This window comes from Protopterus annectens, chromosome 1.part1 (genome assembly GCF_019279795.1).
Source record: "Protopterus annectens isolate FY-2018-M chromosome 1.part1, PAN1.0, whole genome shotgun sequence".
In the NCBI taxonomy this organism is placed as follows: Eukaryota; Metazoa; Chordata; order Ceratodontiformes; family Protopteridae; genus Protopterus; species Protopterus annectens.
In genome coordinates, this window is record NC_056726.1 from 537,042,698 (window position 1) to 537,063,667 (window position 20,970).

The 20,970-nt window shown below is 42.7% G+C and overlaps 1 protein-coding gene across 1 annotated transcript in view; it reads left to right on the top strand.

The window, feature by feature from the left end:
- L3MBTL2 (L3MBTL histone methyl-lysine binding protein 2) overlaps positions 1 to 20,970 on the top strand; it is a 1,942,600-nt gene that overhangs the window by 1,410,375 nt on the left and 511,255 nt on the right. Inside the window, exon 14 of the mRNA XM_044087125.1 lies at positions 15,813 to 16,119. Coding sequence (XP_043943060.1) covers positions 15,813 to 16,119 — 307 coding nt within the window. The remainder of the gene's footprint in view (positions 1 to 15,812; positions 16,120 to 20,970) is intronic.

The window sequence follows — 20,970 nt, forward strand, 5'->3', positions numbered from 1 at the left end:
GTTATGGGCAGCTGAGGAGAGAGAGAATTTTCCATTTTCACAGCTTGGTACCGGTCAGTTAAGTAGCTTTAGAACCAGGTAAGAGCGAAATTTGATAGATGGTATTTTTTTAGTTTGTTTAGCAGGATTTGGTGTGAGACTGTGTCAAATGCTTTTGACATATCCAAAAAAAGAATTGACACTTGTAGGCCTTCATTTCTGAGACGGTTTACTGTGTCTGTGAAGCAGAGGAGGGCTGTAGTGGTACTATGGGCAGGTCTGAAACCATGCTGAGTAGGTGACGGGATGTTGCTGTCTAGGAGATAGTTTAGCATCTGGGTATGGATGCATTTTTCTAGGATTTTGGGCAGGGGGGAGAGTAAAGCAATGGGTCTGTAGTTAAGTTCAGTGGAGGTCCTGCCTTTATGTATGGATGTAACATAGGATATTTTCCAGAGTTTGGCCACATAGTTTTCAACAATTGATCTGTTTATGAGAGTGGAGACTGGGATAGCAATAGCATCTGCTGTGAGTTTCAAGAAATAGCTGGGGAGTAGATTGGCTGCTGTTGATGAGGTTTTTAGTTTGGAGAGCATGCTATTGATTGAAGTGGTGGAAACTGTTTTGAGGGTAAAGCTTGTATTAGTGTTGCTTGTGTTGGGGGGATAGTGAGGAAGGAACTGTCCTGTGATACTAAGGATAGAATTGAGTTCACAAAGTGGGAGTTGAATTGTGTTTCGATGGGAACTTTAGTGTCAGGGGTGGTTGGTTTGGGGGTAGCCTTTTGGGTGGATTTTAGTAGCTGGTTTACATTTTTCCAAAATTTTTGCGGGTTGTGTTGGTATTTAGTTTGTAATGTGTAGTAGGATTTTTTGTCCAGCCTAATGCATTTTTTTGCACGGTTGCGCAGTTCTTGGTACATAGGCTTTGTGTTTCTTTGTTTTTTTTTTTATAGTAAAGCCAGGCAGTGTCTCTGGACTTGAGGATTTGTTTGGTTTCTTTACTGAGCCAGGGGTTTGTAGAGGTTCTAACCTTGATTTTGCACAATGGAGCGACAGTGTCTAGGTGTTGTAGAAATATTTTGTTGAAATATGCTACCGCCTGGTCAAGTGGGAGGGTTTTAGGGGGATCCAGTCACAGTTACAGAGTAAAGTGTTGAGGACCTCAGGAGAGAATTGTTTTGTGTTTCTAGTGGATATATAGTTAGTGGTTTTGCATATGCTTGTTCTACTACGTATAAAGTATATTATGTTGTGGTCACTTAAGGTGTCTGGGAGACTGCCTGTGTGAGGGTACAATGTGGGGTTGTTAGGACCCAGTCAAGGATGGGTTCCCTTTTAGATTTTTTATCACATCTAGTTGGAATTTGGACTAGCTGCTGGTAGCCATGGAGATTTATTAGATTACTTGGTGGTTCTGATATACAGGTGAACCAATCTAGGTTGAAGTCCCCTAGAATAATGGTTTCTTGTGAGTATGTGGAAGAACACCAGGATAAGAAGTCTTCAAGGCTAGCAGGTATATTACCAAGTGGAATATAAATCACAATTGTGGTGATGACCTTTTTAGGGTGAAGTTGAAGTTGTGAGATAAGTATGTCCCAATTATTGGGGAAGGGTAGGAGTTTGGTAATTGACGGACAGTTAAGTTGGACTTGTACAGTAAGGCAGTTCCACTCCCTTTACGAAGTGGTCTGTCTTGTCTAATGATATTGTAACTAGTAGGGGGAACTTTTGAGTTAGATATGTTTTTATTTAGCCAGGTTTCTGTTAAAGCAACTATGTCTGGGGAGTAGTGTGCTATTGTGGCCTGGAGTTCAGGTATTTTATTTTTGATACTTCTAATATTAATATTTAGCATTAAAAGATGGTTGGTTTTGCTGCTGTTGATTTGCCCAGGGATGAAGAAAGTGGGGGTGTTACGTTCTGACATTTGTGTTGGAGCAGTTTGTGTTGGACAGGATGGATTTGGGCTTGGGTTGGGGTGGATATCCCCACTTATGGTGAGCCTGGAGTTAAAATGGTTATACAGATGTTGGAGTTTGGTGAGGAGTGTGAGAAAGTATTGTGTTTTTTTTTGGAGTAGGAATGAGAGCATAATTGGTCCGTTATGTAGTTCTTGAATAACTGTGGGCATATATTATTATAATGTGTGATGTCTGTATACAAGAGTGCATAAATGTAGTGTTGTGCTACTAAGTTTAGGGATATTGCTAGAGTGATAACTTGTGGTGTAAAGAATTATGAGAAGACAGACTAGACTTAGTTGTGTGATAGTCATGGTTGTAAAGTTTAAGTGGTTTCTAGGTTGGGGGGGGGTCTGAATAGGAATTATAGGGTTGCACTATATGTGGATGGGGAAGTAGTGTGGGTGATGTAAAAAATGCCTAGTGGGAATGAGAGTGATTGGGAGTATTTTGTGTGGAGCAAGTTGGTGTGGTATAATGTGATATGACTTGAGCTGTGATTGGTGGAGGTGATGTGAAGGGTGAGCTGTGGGTGTGTAGAGGTAGTGGGGGGCCGGAGGGAATAGGGGGCAGGGCAGGGGAGCGGAGAGACCCCGAGCATTAGCAAGGGCGAACGGAGCGGGGCAGAGCCAACCAAGACAAGAGAAAAAAGTAAGTATTACTTTACAAATCTGAACACTTTAAACAAATTCCTGAGGTCTAATGGCTTACCGGCAAGCAGAATGTAATTGCTGAAGAGCACTTGTGTCCTGGTGGGAGACTAGAAATTTAAAGATGGCTCCATGCTCAGCAGGATTCTAATATAGACTTTGTATTGGGGAGGGAGATAGCACAAGGGGTGTAAACCAGGTGGAATGCAAAGAAACCAGAGAGGCAATCAGTGGAAATCAGTGAAGGCCTCAAACTACCTGTAAAGTGAAGGAGAGAGAAGAGACAGCAACGTTTATTAAGGTTGGGAGTGTGTCTTCACATTGCTGATTAGTAACCAGTTTGTGCACAGATTAGAGTAGGGAGATACATTAGCAATGAAGGGGAATGTATAGAGATACAAATAAACAGGTGGGTCTCCAAGTGATACAAACTAAGGCAGAAAGCACTGAGAGGGCTGCTTGATGGTTAATTTAGTCACAGGGATGTGAATTAAATGTATACTGTCTATTGGACAGTTAGGATTACTGTACTAGCAGAGGGGGAGAGGACACAAGGCTACAACAGTCAGTTTTATTAGCAATCTGAGAAACTACTAAGAAATACTGCTAATGTAATAGCTTCACTCTCATAAAACATACAAGTAGAATGCCTGGGTGGACTGACCCTGCTCTTGAGGCTCAAAATGTATATCCTTGTTTAGTTTGCAGTACTGATTCCTTCTTATACTGTATGGGTGGAGTGGTAGCCGCAGACTGCAGATTTGCTTGAGTGTGCTCGGCAAGCAGAATGTAATTGCTGAAGAGCACTTGTGTCCTGGTGGGAGACTATCATGTGAAGACAGAGAAGCATTCGGGGAAGTTTCCCATTTCTGCCTGGGAGTCCATTATAGATTCATAGCCCTGCCGTTTGGTCTTGCTACAGCCTTCATGGTGTTCGTTAAGCTGATGGCAGTGGTGGCAGCATGTCTTCACCTGCTAGTGTACCATGGTTTCCCATACCTCAATGATTGGCTCCTTACTGCTACCTCCAACAACCTGTTATCGAACATTTGTGACCTTTTGCATCATCTGATGCAAGACCTAGGGATTGCAGTCAGTCTAACCAAAATTCATCATACCCATAGTCGGATAGAATTTATCGGATGCCATCTGGATACAAGTTTATAGGTACTCACTTAACTACTTCGAGTGCTCTCCCTGTGCCTCACAGCCACTCAGGTTCTCCATCACCCTTCTCAGACAAGACTAATTCTTTGCCTATTGGATCTAATCGCATCCACAATTTGCATGGTTCCATTAGTCAGATTTTACATCAGAGTGCTTCAGTGAACCCTAGCAGTGCGGTGGCCCCAAGCCTATCATCCACTTCATGCCAAAATTCAACTCATTCTATTTTGCAGATCACACACATCCTGATAGATAACATCTCCTTCAATGATGGAAGGTTGTCCATTCCTTATGTACCTCTCCAATAGCTGTAGTGACAATGGATGCATCCTTTCTAGGGTGAGGGGACACCTCAAAGAGAAGACAGTCCAAGGTACTTTTACAGTTGCAGATGTATGTTGATTGGCCCATGAATTTATTGAAGTGTATTTTGATTGGACATTAGGCTTTTAAATTCTGAATTTTATCTCATGAATGTTACGATCTGAAGAAGGCATTCTTGCCAAAAGCGCTTATCGGATTTCATTTTATTAAGTTTATTAAAGAGAAGATTTTAACAGTTATCGTTTCCTGGTGGTTACCAAAGTTTTTCAGCATTTGTTTCTTCTTGTTTGGTACCTTTGGCAGCTCTACATTATTGATTTTTACTTAGCTTTCGATGTTCGTGTTTCTCTGTTGCAGTCATTACACTTGGGTTATCCTGCTGGCAGGCTACCCGCAGTCGGCCTGAATTCCAAAGTCCTGGTCCGGCGTCAGTTGCTGTCGCCTCTTCCCTGACGTCAGTGCGCCAGGGGTGTATAAGATGCAGACAATGCCATTTTCTTCAGTTTTTCTTGCCGCATGGTGCCCGAAGCAAAAGCAGTTCGCAAGTGCCGGTCGGCCTACTCCTGAGATTTTCAAATTCAAATTTCAGATCCAAAGTCGTCTTTAAAGCTTAAGTACCCCTTTGGGGAAACTTTTTTCTTGCTCCAGACCGATGTCAGAAAAAGTTAACAATTGTATTTCTTGTGGGAAGCAAATACCTCATAAGTATGTATTCCTTGCCTAGGCCCTGACCACGACATTGCTTGTTGTTGGTTTTGTGCTAGATTTAACCAACACACTAAAGGTCAGTACGATTTTGCCTTTCATTACTTTGGCCGCAGATTCAATTATACAATGCCGGCAAAACAGCCGACAACCTAAAGAACGCAAGGATAAAGACAGGGACAGGCTTCCGAGGTCCAAAACCGACGATGAGGCTTCCTCTAAGCTAGTAGTCAGTTCGCCGGTTCTCAGTGAGGTGCTTTCACAGCCCCTGACACCCGCTGCCTCAGAGCCACAGGCCGCTTCTGACTCCCACGTGGAGCCGACTGGGCCTCTGGAAACTCAAGGTATTGGATCCTCTGAAACTATTCCCTCAGATGGGTCCGGAGCCGCTGTGCAGGCATCGGCTTCTGAGGGTGTTTTCAGACCGACACAGTTATATGTAACGCCATCTTCAGCTTCAAAGCCAAAGACTAAAGCAGCTCTAAAGACAAAGAAACAAGTACAGCATTCTCCAGGACAGACTTCCATGCCTAAAAAACATATGGTAAAAATGGCCGAAGACCTTATTACTTTGATCAGAGGTTCCCATCCCCCTCCTGATAAGAGGCCTAGGCAAGAGACAGAATATGAATCTTCAGATCGGGTTTCCATTTTCTCTGATTCCTCCTCTGATCAGGAATACTCTCTTCCTCCCTATGAGGATTCTGATGCTGAAGAATCTGTTCCTTCAGTTTCTCCTCCTGAGGATTACTCTCTTGGGGAAACCCTGCATACTATGAGGGAGCGCTTCCATTGGGAGAGCCAGGATTATTCAGAATCCAAGAAAAGGCTCAGATTTTCTTTTACTTCCCCAGCACAGGCCCCTTGCTATTCCTCCTGTTCTGGACGTTGTAGATGATGTTTTTTCAGAGTCCGGCCTGTCTCCAGACTCTATACCCCCTGCACCCGTTAAGCCAGACAGGTACTACAGGGTTCCAGACGGTCATAAATTTCTATATAAAAACCCTGCTGCTGATCCAGAAACTATATCTCAGGGTCCTAAAGGGGTTAAGGCTTCCACTGCAAAAAACCCTGTTCCCTCTGATATAGGGATTCTAGAGCTCTGGACAAATGGGGGGAAAAAGTTTACACTTCTGCTACCTTGGCTGTAAGGGCTTTAAATTGTCAGTTTCACATGCTTAAATATCAGCAATACTTGCTGTCACTGTTAAAACAGAAAATGTTGACAAATACTGAATGTGCTGAAAACAAGGAAATGCAGGATTTAATGCATGCAGCTGAACAGGTGGGAAAACATACTTTGCAATGTGGTTTTGATTCTTTGGAGGCCTCTTGTAGGGCCGCTGTAACGGGTTCTGTGATTAGGAGGCATGCTTGGTTAAAGGAACAGAATCTGCCTGATCATGTTAAAGCAAAATTATTAGATGCTCCATTACAGCATGATACTTTGTTTGGTGTTAAGGTAGAAGAGGTGTTGAAGAAAATGGAGGATAAAGTGAAAACTATGCAGACAGTTAAGGATTTCTTACAGGTACAGCCACCTAGATGTAGCAGGAACTGGCCTTCAAAAAATTGGTCCTTTCCAGTGTCAGGCCACAAAGAGAAAGATCCCAGCCCCAAGGCTCATACAGGCCTAAACAATGGGGTGCTTCTACCTCCAAATGCAGAGAAGACAAATCTCAACCTTATAGGAAACAGTCCCAATGACTTTCCTCTACCAGTACCAAGCATTTGCCTTTTGGACGCTCCCTTAGGGGGAAAACTAGCATTTTTTTTCACAAAATTGGCACATGATCACCCAGGACAAATGGGTCTTAAATATAGTGTCTCACGGTTACAGGTTCCACTTTCACACCCTGCCAAAGGCAAAAGGCTTGCCAGACCTGCCACACAATCAATGGGCAGAGGCACAAAAGCAAGTCCCTCATGGACATGAGGGCCATTCAGCGAGTACCACTACAGGAGCAAGGACAAGGATTTTACTCATGTCTTTTCTTGGTACCCAGAAAGGACAAAGCCTGGAGACCAATACTGGACCTGTCTATTCTAAACACTTTTCTGGAAGTTCCAAAGTTCAAAATGTTGACTCTGCAGCAGCTTCTGCACATGCTGGGCAAGAAGGCTTGGCTTGTAACCTTGGACTTAAGAGGAATACCTGCACGTCCCAATCAGACAATCGTGCAGAAGATATCTCAGATTCACAGCTGGCTCAATGCACTACCAATTCTCTGCACTGCCCTTTGTCTTATCTGCTGTGCCCAGGGTCTTCACAAAATGCCTGGCACCAGTAATTGCTTTTTGCAGACAGAGGAATTCAAATATATTCCTACTTGGACGACTGCCATATTCAAGCAGAGAACAAGGACATTCTACTAAAGCATCTGGTGTTTGTAAAAAGACTGCTAATTTGCCTAGGGTACACAGTAAATGAAAAGAAATCAAAACTAGTACCCTCTCAAGAGATAATATTCCTGGGTGCAAGCTTAAATACAACTGCCCAGATGGCCTATCTCACGCCAGACAAACAAAGGCAACTGACTTCTTACTCCGAAATGTTGGCAACAAAGACCCAGTTATCTGCAAGAAAAATTCTGCAGGCTTTGGGCTTCATGGCATCCTGCATTCTGTTAATTCCATATGCAAGACTGCATATGAGGAAACTTCAATGGTATCTAAAAAGTGTTTGGACTCAACATTGCCACAGCCTGGAATAACTTATTACCCTCATTCCCTGCCCTGCAGCAGGAGTTTCGATGGTGGGCACAGGCCTGTTACCACAACAAGGGACAGCCTTTCACTTTACCCACTGCCAGGCAGACAGTAACAACAGATGCATCAGATTATGCCTGTGGGGGGCTCATACGGCAGGAAAATGTATTCGGGGCACATGGCCCTCAAGCCAAAGGCATCTTCATATCAATCTAAAAGAAATGCTGGCTGTCCAGAATGCCCTGACAGCTTTCAAGGATCTACTTCATCCAGGACAACTGCTGATAAAGACGGACAATACTACAGTCATGTGGTACATAAACAAGCAGGGAGGCACGCATTCCTACCCCCCCTGCAGACAAGCCATGATTTTGTGGAGCACAGCATTGACTTGTCAAGTAAACCTGCAAGCACAGTTCCTGCTAGGAAGGACAAATACTCTGGCAGACGAACTAAGCAGAAACCTCATGGATCCTCACAAGTGGAAACTAGATCCACAAATCTTCAGCATAATAACAAGGAAATGGGGATGCCCAGACATAGATCTATTTGCCTCCCCTCACAACTGCCAACTACAGAGATTTTGTACAAGGACTTATCACAAGCTAGCATGAAAAGTGGATGCTCTATCATTTACAGTATATGCCTTTCCTCCACAAGGTACTCCTCAAGGTCAGACAAGAGAAGCCAAAAATGATCCTGATTGCCCCAGACTGGCCACGCTAGCACTGGTACCCAGTCCTAAAGTGCTTGTCTCAAGGCCCAGCCTGGACATTACCTCAAATACCACATTTGCTGACTCAACAAAGCAATGAGATACTGCACAGCCATCTCAGAACCCTAAATCTGGTTGCATGGCGGATAATGTAAACATTCAGGACACACCTCTCTCCAAAGCAGTTATGTATGTTATTCTGGAGGCCAGGAGGCCCAGCACCAGAAAATCATATGCAGAAGAATGGAAGAGATTCTGTGCTTGGAACCAGGCACAAGGAATCGGCATACTTGTACCAAATATTCCTCAGATTTTACAATACCTAACTGAGATGTTGGACAAACTTTGTCTTGGAAAAGCTCCCACTGCCTCCTTTTGAGCCAGCTAATACAGCCGAGATAAAATTCTTATGAAAAACAGCTCTACTCCTAGCAATTACTTCAAGAAGAGTCTCAGAGTTACAGGCATTAATGGCTGTGGAACCTTTTATCATTTTCCATCTGGACAGGGTTTCTCTAAGGACAAACCCAACATTTATGCCTAAGGTAGTATCCAGTGTGGCTCTCAATCAAACCATTCATTTGCCTACATTTTATCCAAATCCCCAGAATAAAGGGGAGAGACTTCTGCATTCTTTGGACATACACAGACAGCTACGCTTCTACTTGGACAAAACTAAAGCTTTCAGAAAGACTGAGCAACTTTTAGTGGCATATGCTGCAGGATCACAAGGAAAGGCTATCTCAAAGCAGACTATTTCAAAATGGATAGGACACTGCATTCGTTTCTGTTATTCACAACATTGGCAAGTCAGTGCCTAAGGGCATTAGGCCACGTTCAACCAGGGCAGCAGCCACCTTAGCATTCTTCCTCAGAGGAGTACCAGCCAAGGATATTTTGGAGGCTGCTACTTGGACTTCAGTGCACACTTTTACAAAGCACTACCACTTACCTCTTTACTCTAAATCCAGAGCAGGCTTTGCCACTGCAGTTCTGCAGGGCCTGTTAGCCACTCCTAATTCTATTTAGACCCAGCTACCCAACCTCAGCTTTGGGATTCAACCCAAGTGTAATGACTGCAACAGTGAAACACTGAACATAGTACAGTTGTGTACCTACCATAATGTAGATGTTCAAGTGTATTCACTGTTGCAGTCCAGGTTACCCCCCCACCATTCCCCTTTTTTTGCTGAGACTTGTTTATACTTCTCTATTCTATACAACCTGTATGGTGTAGTCACTTGTAGATGAAGGAAATGTTTATTTTACTGCATGCATAATCAGTGGCATAAGTTTTTAGCCTACCTTTTTGGGGGCACCTGACATCTGGGGCAAGAAGAAAAACTGAAGAAAATGGTGTCGGCTGCATCTTTTTTACCCCTGGCCCACTGATGTCAGGGAGGAGGTGACAGCAACCGACGCCTGACCTAGACTTTGGAATTCTGGCCGACTGCGGGTAGCCTGCCAGCAGGATAACCCAAGAGTAATGACTGCAACAGGGAATACACTCTAACATCTACATTTATAGTAGGTACACAACTGTACTTTTTTTTGTCGTGCTGCACATGGCGGAGACTACTACTACCAAGATGAAAAACTATTCGTTGTCCAACTTCATGGGTGAGCCTTCTAATCCTTTACTTCAGGTCAGCCTGGCACTCGAAGGAATTACTCCCCATATTCCATAGATGCTGATTTAGTTAACAGCTTCCAGGAGATGTATCGTGAGGTGGAAAATGCTGCATACGGCTTGAAGCGATTACAATCGCAACGATTCCATCTTGAAGCTTGTCTACATCATAAAATCCCAAGAGGTATGCGTGTCAAGTGCTTACCTAGCTACGGTAATACATATCCTGATTTACTTGCCAAATGGCAGCAGATCAATCTTGAGACAAGATGTCCTTCAAGGATGCATCTGCAGTCCTACCATATGGGTTGTCCTGCCTCAGGCAGCCCTTCGGTCGGCCGGATTCCAAAGTCTGGGTCTGGCCTCGGCTGTCGTCGCACTTCACCTGACGTCATAGCTGCTGGGGTATAAAGGCATCAGCCGACGCCATTTTCCTCAGTCTTTCTTGCCGCGCGGTGCCCGAAGCAGAAGCTGTTCGCAAGTGCCGGTCGGTCAGATCCAGAGATTTCTACTACCGAAGACTTCTAAAAAAGCTAAGTACCCCGTTGGGGACTCTTTCTTGCCTCAGCCGATGTCAGACAAAGTAAATAATTGTTTAACTTGTGGGAAACAAATACCTCATAAGGATTTCCACTCTTACTGCCTTCCTTGCTTAGGGGCCCAGACCACGACGTATCAGCTTGTCTAGCCTGTGCTTCCTTCAACCGACGGACGCTTAGACGTCGGTCGGAGTTTGCCGAAGAGTTTTTTGGTCCCGCTTTTGCATATAAAATGCCGTCGGAGACTCCGACTACACAATTAGCTAAAAAGCGCAAGGAAAAGGACCGACACTCGCGGCCCGTGGTTTCGGCTGAAACCACGGTTAGGCCAACCGCGAGTGTCTCGGTTTCGGCTGAAACCGAGTCCTCGGTTCTCCCTTCGGCCGAAAGCATGCCACCAATAACCGAGGCCACACAGGCCATGGCTGAATCGGCTACAGAAATGACTGCTGCAGAAGCAGGTACCCAGGAGTTGTCGGACACTATTCCTTTAGACATCTCTACTCCTGCACGTGGGGCTGCTAAACCCCCTGCTTCTATGTCTATCAAGGCCTTTTCCAGGGCTAAAGCAGCCAAAATTTCAAAGACTTTGCCTACAGAAGCTCCCTCTCACAGGCCTACCTCTAGTTCCCAGATACTCAGCCTGGCTGAGGATCTTATTTCTTTGATCAGGGGATCCCAACCTCACCCAGACAGGGCCTCTCAACCTCCTCCAGATAAGAGGCCTAGGACTGAACCTCTCTCAACAGACTATTCCTCGGATGGCTCAGATATTTCTGACCATCAGGAAGGCCCATATTCACCTTATGAGGATTCTGATGCAGAAGACTCCATTCCTTCTGCTTCCCCTCCTGAAGAATTTTCTTTTGGGGAAACCCTACACTCTGAGGGAACACTTCCATTGGCAGGGCCAGGTTTTTTCAAATTCAAGGAAAAGGCTAAGGACTTTTTTACATTTACCACAGCATAGGCCTTTAGCCATACCTCCTGTACTATCAGTTGTTGATGATGCATATATTGATGCCAGTACTGCCCCTGATTCTCTCCCTCCGGCCCTTGCCAAGCCTGACAGATATTACAGGGTCCCGGACACTCACTACCACTTGTATAAGGCTCATGTTGCAGACCCAGAAACCATTTCTCAGGGCCCTAAAGGTGTTGCAGCTGCCTCTGCCATAAACCCTCTTCCCTCTGAAAGGGAATCTAGAGCATTAGAGAGATGGGGTAAAAAGGTTTATACATCTGCTACTCTTTTGGCCAGGGCCTTAAACTGCCAATTTCACATGATTCAGTACCAGGAGTTTTTGTTAGACCAGCTAAATAAAAAACTGTCCTCTCCTGAACCTATAGACGGTATGTCCCTTCAGGATTTGGTACATAACTCTCAGCAGATCAGTAATCATTTTTTAAAATGTGGCTATGATGCACTGGAGGCTTCTTTTAGATCAGCTATGACTGGAGCAGTGATTCGAAGGCATGCCTGGTTAAAAGAGCAATCCTTACCAGACCATGTTAAGTCAAAACTCCTAGATGCTCCTATGGAGAAACAGTTTGTTTGGCTCCCCTGCACAGGAGGTTCTAAAGAAAGTGGAAGAAAAAGCAAAATCTGTCCAAACAGTCAAGGATTTTTTGCAGGTCCAACCACCGAGGTTTAGCAGAAATTGGCCTTCGAAGAATTGGTCCTTTCCGGACTCCTCCAGAGCACAGAGAGGCAGAAATAGACACCCAAGAGGCAGAGGTCAGTCTAGGGGTGCCTACAGGGGTCGTCAGTGGCAACCCGCCAACTTGAGAAGTGCTGCCACAGCTACGACTACAACCACTTCCACAGGACAGACACAATGACTTGGCTCTGATTCCGCCTACCAGGGAACAACTGGAAGCACCCTTGGGCGGAAAGCTAGCCTTATTTTCAGACAACTGGCATTGCATTACAGGAGACAAATGGACTTTACGAACAATAGACAAGGGCTACAGGTTTCACTTCCACACTCTACCAAAAAAGAGAGGAATGCCAAACCTTCCACCAAGCCAAAAAACAGAAGCTCTAAAACAAATCATCAACTTACTAAGGATGAGAGCAATAGAAAAGGTACCATCTATGAAACAAGGCCAAGGATTTTACTCCAGACTGTTCCTTGTACCAAGAAAAGAAAATCAATGGAGACCTATTCTCGACTTGTCCGCACTGAACACATACCTCATTGTTCCAAAATTCAGAATGCTGACCCTCCAGCAACTTCTTCCCATGTTGGGCAAGGAGTCTTGGCTGGTGACTCTAGATCTCAAGGAGGCATACTTGCACGTCCCTATACGACCAGATTGCAGAAGACACCTCAGATTTCTTGCAGGATCAGAGCATTATCAATTCTCAGCATTGCCCTTTGGCTTATCTACTGCGCCCAGAGTATTCACGAAATGCCTGGCATCAGTAATTGCTCATTGCAGGCTTCAGGGAATTCAAATTTACCCGTACCTGGACGACTGCCTAATACAAGCGGACAACAAGACAAAATTAACAAAGGATTTGGCCAATGTCATACAACTGTTGCAAGCCTTGGGATACACAGTCAACATTCAAAAGTCAAGGCTAGTACCATCCCAAAGGATAACATTTTGGGTGCAGAACTGGATACAACAACTCAGATGGCTTTTCTCACAGAGGAAAAACAAAAGCAACTACCAGTCTATTTCATGGCATTAACAACACAAACTCCGCTTACTGCAAGGAAAGTCCTGCAAGCCCTGGGTTACATGGCATCCTGCATAATATTGATCCCACATGCCAGGCTGCATATGAGGAAGTTGCAATGGTACCTAAGGAATGTATGATCTCAACACAAGCACAGTCTAGAAGCCCAGATTCCAATTATTCCATGCCTGAAAAAAGAATTCCTGTGGTGGGCTCAGGCCTGTCAGATAAACAGAGGATTGCCTTTCCACAAACCTCATCCAAGCCAGACCATCACCACGGACGCCTCAGACCTAGGCTGGGGGGCGCACATGGAAGACAAGTGTATACAAGGCCTATGGTCCCAAAACCAGCTGAATCTACACATAAATCTAAAGGAGATGCTGGCAGTGAAACATGCAATCCAGGCATTCAGACCATTCCTCCAACAAGGTCACCTGCTGATAAGGATGGACAATACCACAGTGATGTGGTACATCAACAAACAGGGAGGTACACACTCATACCCTCTATGCCGGATTGCAATGGACCTGTGGGATTTGGCTCTGAATCTCAACATTCAACTACAGGCCAGATTTGTACCAGGAAAAGAAAATTCACTAGCAGACACCTTAAGCAGAACTACCACGGATGCTCACGAATGGATGCTGCATCCAGATATCTTCAAAACCATAACAAAGAAATGGGGAATGCCAGAGATAGACCTGTTCGCCTCCCCACACAACCACCAATTGAAGAAATTCTGCTCAAGAGTATATCACCCACTTGCCTGGAGGGTGGACTCCCTTTCCTTCAGCTGGAAAAACCTGACAGCATATGCATTTCCACCTCTTCCTTTGATGTACAAAGTCCTACTGAAGATCAGAGAGGAACAGCCAAAGGTAATCCTGATAGCTCCAGACTGGCCAAGACAACATTGGTACCCGCTACTGAGAAGCATGTCTCGGGCACACTCATGGCCTCTACCTGTATGTCCATTACTTCTAACACAGAACAACTACAAGACCCTGCATCCAAACTTGAAAACACTGCAGCTAACTGCTTGGAATATTGAATAAAACAAAATCAACCAGATTTGTCTCAGAGGGTTAAGGACATTATCCTGGAGGCTCGCAGCCCCTCCACAAGGAAAACCTATTCAGCCAAATGGAAAAGATTCCTCATTTGGAGTGCAGCAAAGGGAGAAAATGTCTCATTGGCAAACATAGCACACATCCTGGAATACTTAGCATAACTGTTCCACAATGGCCTGTCCTACTCCTCCATTAAGATTCATGCATCAGCAATTTCAGCAGAGTACAACATGGATCCTCCTGTCTTCTCTCATCCTCTACTCAGGCAGTTCTTGAGAGGAATCAAAAACGTAAAGCCTCCAAGGAAACCACCTCTACCTGCATGGGATCTCAACTTTGTGCTGGAAAAATTAACACTTCCCCCTTTTGAACCAGCAGCAACAACAGACTTACAGTAATTATCTTGGAAAACTGCATTCCTGCTAGCGATCACTTCAGCAAGAAGGGTATCTGAGTTACAGGCATTAATGGCAGTCCAGTCTTTCCTTATCTTCCATCAGGATAGAGTATCTCTGAGAACTAATCCTACTTTTATGCCAAAGGTGGTCTCGAGTATCATTGAACAAAGCTATTCATTTACCTACATTCTTCCCCAACCCACAGAACAGGGGGGAAAGACTACTACACACCTTGGATGTGCACAGACAATTACGCTACTATCTGGACAGAACTAAGGTCAGCAGAAAAACTGACCAGCTTCTGGTAGCATATGCGACAGGAGTGCAAGGAAAAGCAATTTCAAAACAGACAATATCAAAATGGATAGGAAATTGCATTAGATTCTGCTACTCTTTTCATGGAAAGACATCTCCTGAAAATATCAGGCGTCACTCCACAAGAGCTACAGCCACCACTACAGCTTTCCTACGAGGAGTGGCTACCAAAGACATTTTAGAAGCTGCTACTTGGAGCTCCGTGCATACATTTGCCAAGCATTATAATCTTCCTTTATACTCCAGATCCCGAGCAGGTTTTGCAACTGCTGTTTTGCAAGGGATCTTAACTACACCATCATTATCTTAGTGCCTCCTCCCCCAGTTTGGCTATGATATTCTACCCATATGTTAGGACTGCAGATGCATCCTTGAAGGACATAGTACAGTTTTGTACCTACCATAAATGTAGATGTCCGATAGGTATGCATCTGCAGTCAGGATTACCCACCCTCCTTCCCCTCTGTGGTATTCCTAGGGTACTTACGCCTCTTTTAGCTAGCTGGGGGAATCTATTATAGTGTATTTGTTTGTATGTATATATATGTATATATATTTTGCTCTTTACTGTTTGGAATTATCTGCATTTATCCAAATCTAGCCTTCCTAGAGGGCACCTGGCATCTGGGGCAAGAAACACTGAGGAAAATGGCGTCGGCTGATGCCTTTATACCCCAGCAGCTATGACGTCTGGTGAAGTGCGACATCAGCCGAGGCCAGACCCAGACTTTGGAATCCGGCTGACTGAGCAGTTTTACTCCTACTAATCATCCTGCATTAGATTTGTTCTCCCATTTATGTGAAAAAGAAGTAGGTGTACTAAGAAGATCTGGTAATATTGCAGGCTCTTTTCACAATATTTCCAAACAGGAAAAGGAAACATTGGAGCAGAGGTAATATAGTTGTTATGGATGCTATATGGTATAGGAATAAGATGTTAAGGATGTTGGCAGATAACTTATCGAAAACTTAGCAAGAAGGAGGTGGATTTGAAGATATCCCTTGTTCGTAGTGAGTTATATGAAATGCTCATGGAAAGACGTCTTACCAAAGAACTGTATGATTTTCTGGACTCTCTACATCCAACAATACCAACAATACCTACTGTTAGTGGACTTCCAATTCACAAGCATCCCACTGACCCTCCTCTACGTCCCATTGTAGCTGGTAGGGCTTGGATTATGGATTCATTGTCTGTTTATGTTGAGAATGAATTAAAGAAAGTTCTACATATGGCTCCAATGGTGCTGAAAGATACAGGTAATTTCTTATCTGAATTACATTCTAAGTTGCAAGGTGTGGATTCATTTGAAGACTTTATTCTGGTAACACTGGACATTGTTAGCCTGTTTACTGTAATTCCCAATGCCTTTGGATTGCAAGCCATTTGTTCATTATTGAGGGAAATGAACAGTCATCATGAACCACTTTGTTCTTTACTAGAATTGTTTTTAGAGAACACTCTTTTTGTATGGGGATTAGTATTATCTGTAAACATGGGGGGTAGCCATGAGCATTCCCTGTGCTAACGGTTATTTTAATCTGGTTCTAGCATCCTGGGAAAAAGCTTCATTTCTCAATGGGGATAGTCCATGGAAACAATGTTTTTATCTTATGGAAAGGTACTATTGACTAATTATATGCATTTATTAATGGCTGCACTGACTTCCTTGTATTTTAAAGTTCAACATTCACTTGATAAAGTTGAGTTTCTAGATGTTGAAATCTTGTTACATCCCAGTACAGGTCTAAGTACAAAGGTTTATAGGAAACCACCATGGAAGAACCACTATTTGTACCATCTAAGCATGCATCCAGCACACATCTTTGACAATATTTATGACAATCAAGTGGCAAGAGCCTCAAGGCTATGTACTAGGGAAGGATATTTTGACCTAGAGATAAAGAAACTTAGTAATAACTTAAATGCAAGAGGTTATAAGGGCAGTAATTTTGGTCTAAAGGATGATCGTGTGACCCTGAGACAAGGTAGAGGTTGTCCTTTTTTCTCCTCGGAATTGGATTGTAATGAGAGAAGACATCAGTCGTAGCACTGAACGTGAACAGAGTTAACTGTACAATTACTTGTAGCACAGATAATAAGCAGATTCGAGCAGTGATTAAAAGATTCTGGCTGATACTTACATCTGACGACCAATTAAGAAGAATAGTAGGAGACAATCCAAGATTCACATTTAAAAACAAGAAAAATTTAAAGAGACTTGTGTGATGGATGGCTTCACTAAGAAACCTGTATGTCAACCGAAAGGCGCATTTAAATGCCTACGTTGTAAAGCCTGCCCTTTTATCAGCAATTCTAATGTCTTCCAGCATCCCATTACAGGACAATCTCACATTTTTTATGCTTATGCAAACTGCAATAGTCAACACTTAAATCTACTTAGCCACTTGCTCTCATTGTCACGCCTTCTATGTTGGAAAAACAGACCAGCGTTTAAAGGATCGTATAATGAGACATCAAAGAGATATTCGAAATTCTGATCAAAATAATGCTTTGGCCATCCATTGCTCAATAAATCCATCACAAAGTTTTAAATTTCAAGTTGTTTAAGTTATTAATTTAAACGCAAGAGGTTGCGATACTATGAACAGGACTGAAGTCAGGGAGATAAGTTGGATTGTCAACTTACAAGCGAATCATCCACCTTGTCTAAATGTGGTGGTCCCTTTCAAAACTATATTGAAGACCAGATGGAACACTGCTGGACACTAATATTTTTGCAATATTTCTACAATTCTTTACTGGAGAGATGAGTCCTTGTTGAAGTTTCTTGACATGTTCGATTCAATATTAAAGCACATAACCTTTATTTTGTGCAATTGCAATGGCACGCAATTACAATGTTTTAATTGGCTACTCATTGTATAGGTGGCCCTTTAAATGGCTTAGTTACGAAGAGCTGATCCTGGTTATGAATAATAGTCTGGAAGATGTGACTGATGATTGGCACTGAAATTTCTTCACTATTCATTCACTGGCTCTAGTGTTCTAGTTATTTTTCTGCCCATAGTACGTTTATATGTTGTAGGGACTTGGTTTAGTTCCTCCCTCTCTGCGACTGATTTTGTTAATAAAGTACGATCTTTTTAAAATCTCGCCCTTTGAGCTATGAAAAGAAGAAATATATATGCTAATAGTAACTCCTGCCAAAGAAGATCCACAGTTTTTTAGCTGTGCACGTTGCGCTCGTGTTGCTGACTATAGCGCTTCTTGTTTTAGCAGGTTTGTTTTAATTCTCATAGATTACAATAGATAAAGAACTAGATAACAGTCTATGAAGGGAATACTTGGAAAAAGGTGACTTTCGCCTCGTATAATTGGATTTATTGCAATGTTCTGGTTGGATATTCGCTTCACAGATGGCTTCTGAGTGGCGTAGATACGAAATGCTGACTCTGGATAGGACTATCACAATGTGATATGTGATTGGCGATCTACCTATGTGTCTAACCAATGAAATGAAACATTCGTTACCATCTGTCTATTGGTTTTTATATCCTGATACTGGTTCTTATTGGCCAAGACATATGAGCTAGTGCTGTAATTTTCTCAATTATTTATCTATTGTTATAGCGTTCCAAAATTATTTTTCTGGTCATGGTATATTTATATTTGCTGTAGGAACCTGGCTTAGCGCCTCCATCCCTGCGATTGACTGTCACCAAAGCACAATCTTTTAAAACTCACCCCTTGAGCTATGAAAAGAAGAAATGTATCTGCTAAAAAGTAATTCCTGCAAAGGAAGACACAGTTTTATAGCTGTGCATGTTGCGCTCGTATTGCCATGGCGCTTCATGTTTTAGCAGAAAACATATAATAGGTAAAGAATTGGATACCAATCTATTAAGGGAATATTTGGAAAAATGTGACTTTTGCCTTGTATATTTGCATTTATTGCAATGTTTTTGGTTGATTATCCATTTCACGGATGGCTTCTGAGTGGCGTAAATATGAAACTCTGACTCTGGGTAGGACAATCACAAAGTGAGATGCGATTGGTGATCTTGCCTATATGTCTAACCAATGAAATGAAGCATTTGCTATCATCTGTCGACTGGTTTCTAAAGATAGGGCTTTTGGTCTCAATATGGCAAATTTGTTTGCAACTCCTAGAGATTGGTGGACCATTCGTCCTTCCTTCTGTTATTGGTTTATTTTAAATGCATACTAATTTGGCACTGAACTTGGAGGGGCAAATTGGCTGACAATTTATTTAGCCAATGTGGGAGAATATGAGACGCTACCTTGAGTGGCTATATGCGATGACAATTGAAGTATGTTGATTGGCCCATGAATTTATTGAAATGTATTTTGATTGGACATTAGGCTTTTAAATTCTGATTTTTATCTCATGAATTTTACGATCTGAAGAAGGCATTCTTGCCGAAAGCGCTTATCGGAATTCATTTTATTAAGTTTATTAGAGAGATGATTTTAACAGTTATCGTTTCATGGTGGTTACCGAAGTTTTTCAGCATTTGTTTCTTCTTGTTCGGTACCTTTGGCATCTCTACATTATTAATTTTTACTTATTTTTCAAAATTAGCTGGACTGAGATTAACTTCTTCCCTTCCAGAATTCAGTGGTAAAAGATACATTTAATCAGTTATAATAATACTGTCTGACATAAATGTATATCTCTTTTCTGTCCAGCAGGACCCACTGATGATGCGTTTTTAACACAAGCAACTTTACAAATACATTTCTAACACAAGTATCTATACAAAACAATGTGATAGTAAAATGACATAAAATTCTTTACAAAACTCCAGATAGCTATGCTGACATATGTTGCACATGCACTGCCCTAATCTCCCTGCCACAGATGATACTAGCCCATATCATCAGAGCAGTCACTTCAGCCAAATGGCTTTCAAAAATGCAAGCCCTTGCCTGAAAGCCCTTATATTTGACCTTTCACAAATAGTTTCTTTAAGAACTAATGCAGCTTTCCTTTTCATGGTGGTATCTGAGACTTATTTAAATAGGTCAATATACCTACCAGACTTTTTTTTTTTCCACGGTTCTCGAACAAAGGTAAATACAGCCTACATATGCTGGACATTCATTGCCAACTTAGGCTCTACCTTCATAGTATCAAACCATTCAGGAAGTCAGATTAATTATTTGTGGTGTTCTCAAAACGTAAATTGGACAAAACAGTGGCTAGGGTTACTCTGACTAGATTGTTATCCAAATGCTTCTCATTTGTTTACGACAGAGTTTTTCTTTACAATCTTAATCTAATGCTTACTCCGTTAAGGGCACTAGCCACTTCAGCAGTTTTTGCCAGTAGACTACCTATTGATATTTGCAATGCAGCTGCTTAGCCAACAGTTCAAACCTTCATTGAAAGCTGGATGAGCAGTCTAGATTGTTTATGTTCTGTTTCCACCACCCTCAAGAATGTTCTTAGGTAAGTAAGTACACAGGTAAGTACAAGGCTAACTGCCCTTGTGAACCATTTTATGCCTGTCCAATTTAGAGAGAATCAAACTCTATACTTTTTGTTTGTGAGGTAAATGTCTTAACCATTGTCATCTCCAACCCTATCTTTGATACTACCAGGGCCTGTCAGCTTGGGAATCTGTCCCATAGTTGAGTCTGACAAAAATAAACAACATTGAATATAAAAGTTATGTACTTAATATAACAATAGATCCATGTTTCCTGATTTTCATCTAGTTCAACTTCCCTTCTGCCTGTCCCCTTCCATATTGACACTAATGGGCTTCGGGTGACCGAGATGTCTCTGGCATATCCTGTGAGCAGTCCTTCCTGCTTTATTCATGATCCTGCCATTTGTTCCTGTCTTTTGGATTTAGTGTTAAACATTCTATATGATTAGTACACACAGATATTAGTTTAGATATGGATAGTATGTCTTTATGGGGGGGAGGCAATTCGAACTGAGGTGGAGTTCAGGAGATTATAGGTAGGGGAGAAATCGGCACCCTGGAACTGAAGAACTTCAGAATCGTTGCTGAAGCTGGATCTATTCAGATCCCCCACCTCTTAGCTGAACCAGACAAAAATCAGATGACATGGCTCTGTCATTATAGTAAGTACATAACTTTCATTTAAACAGT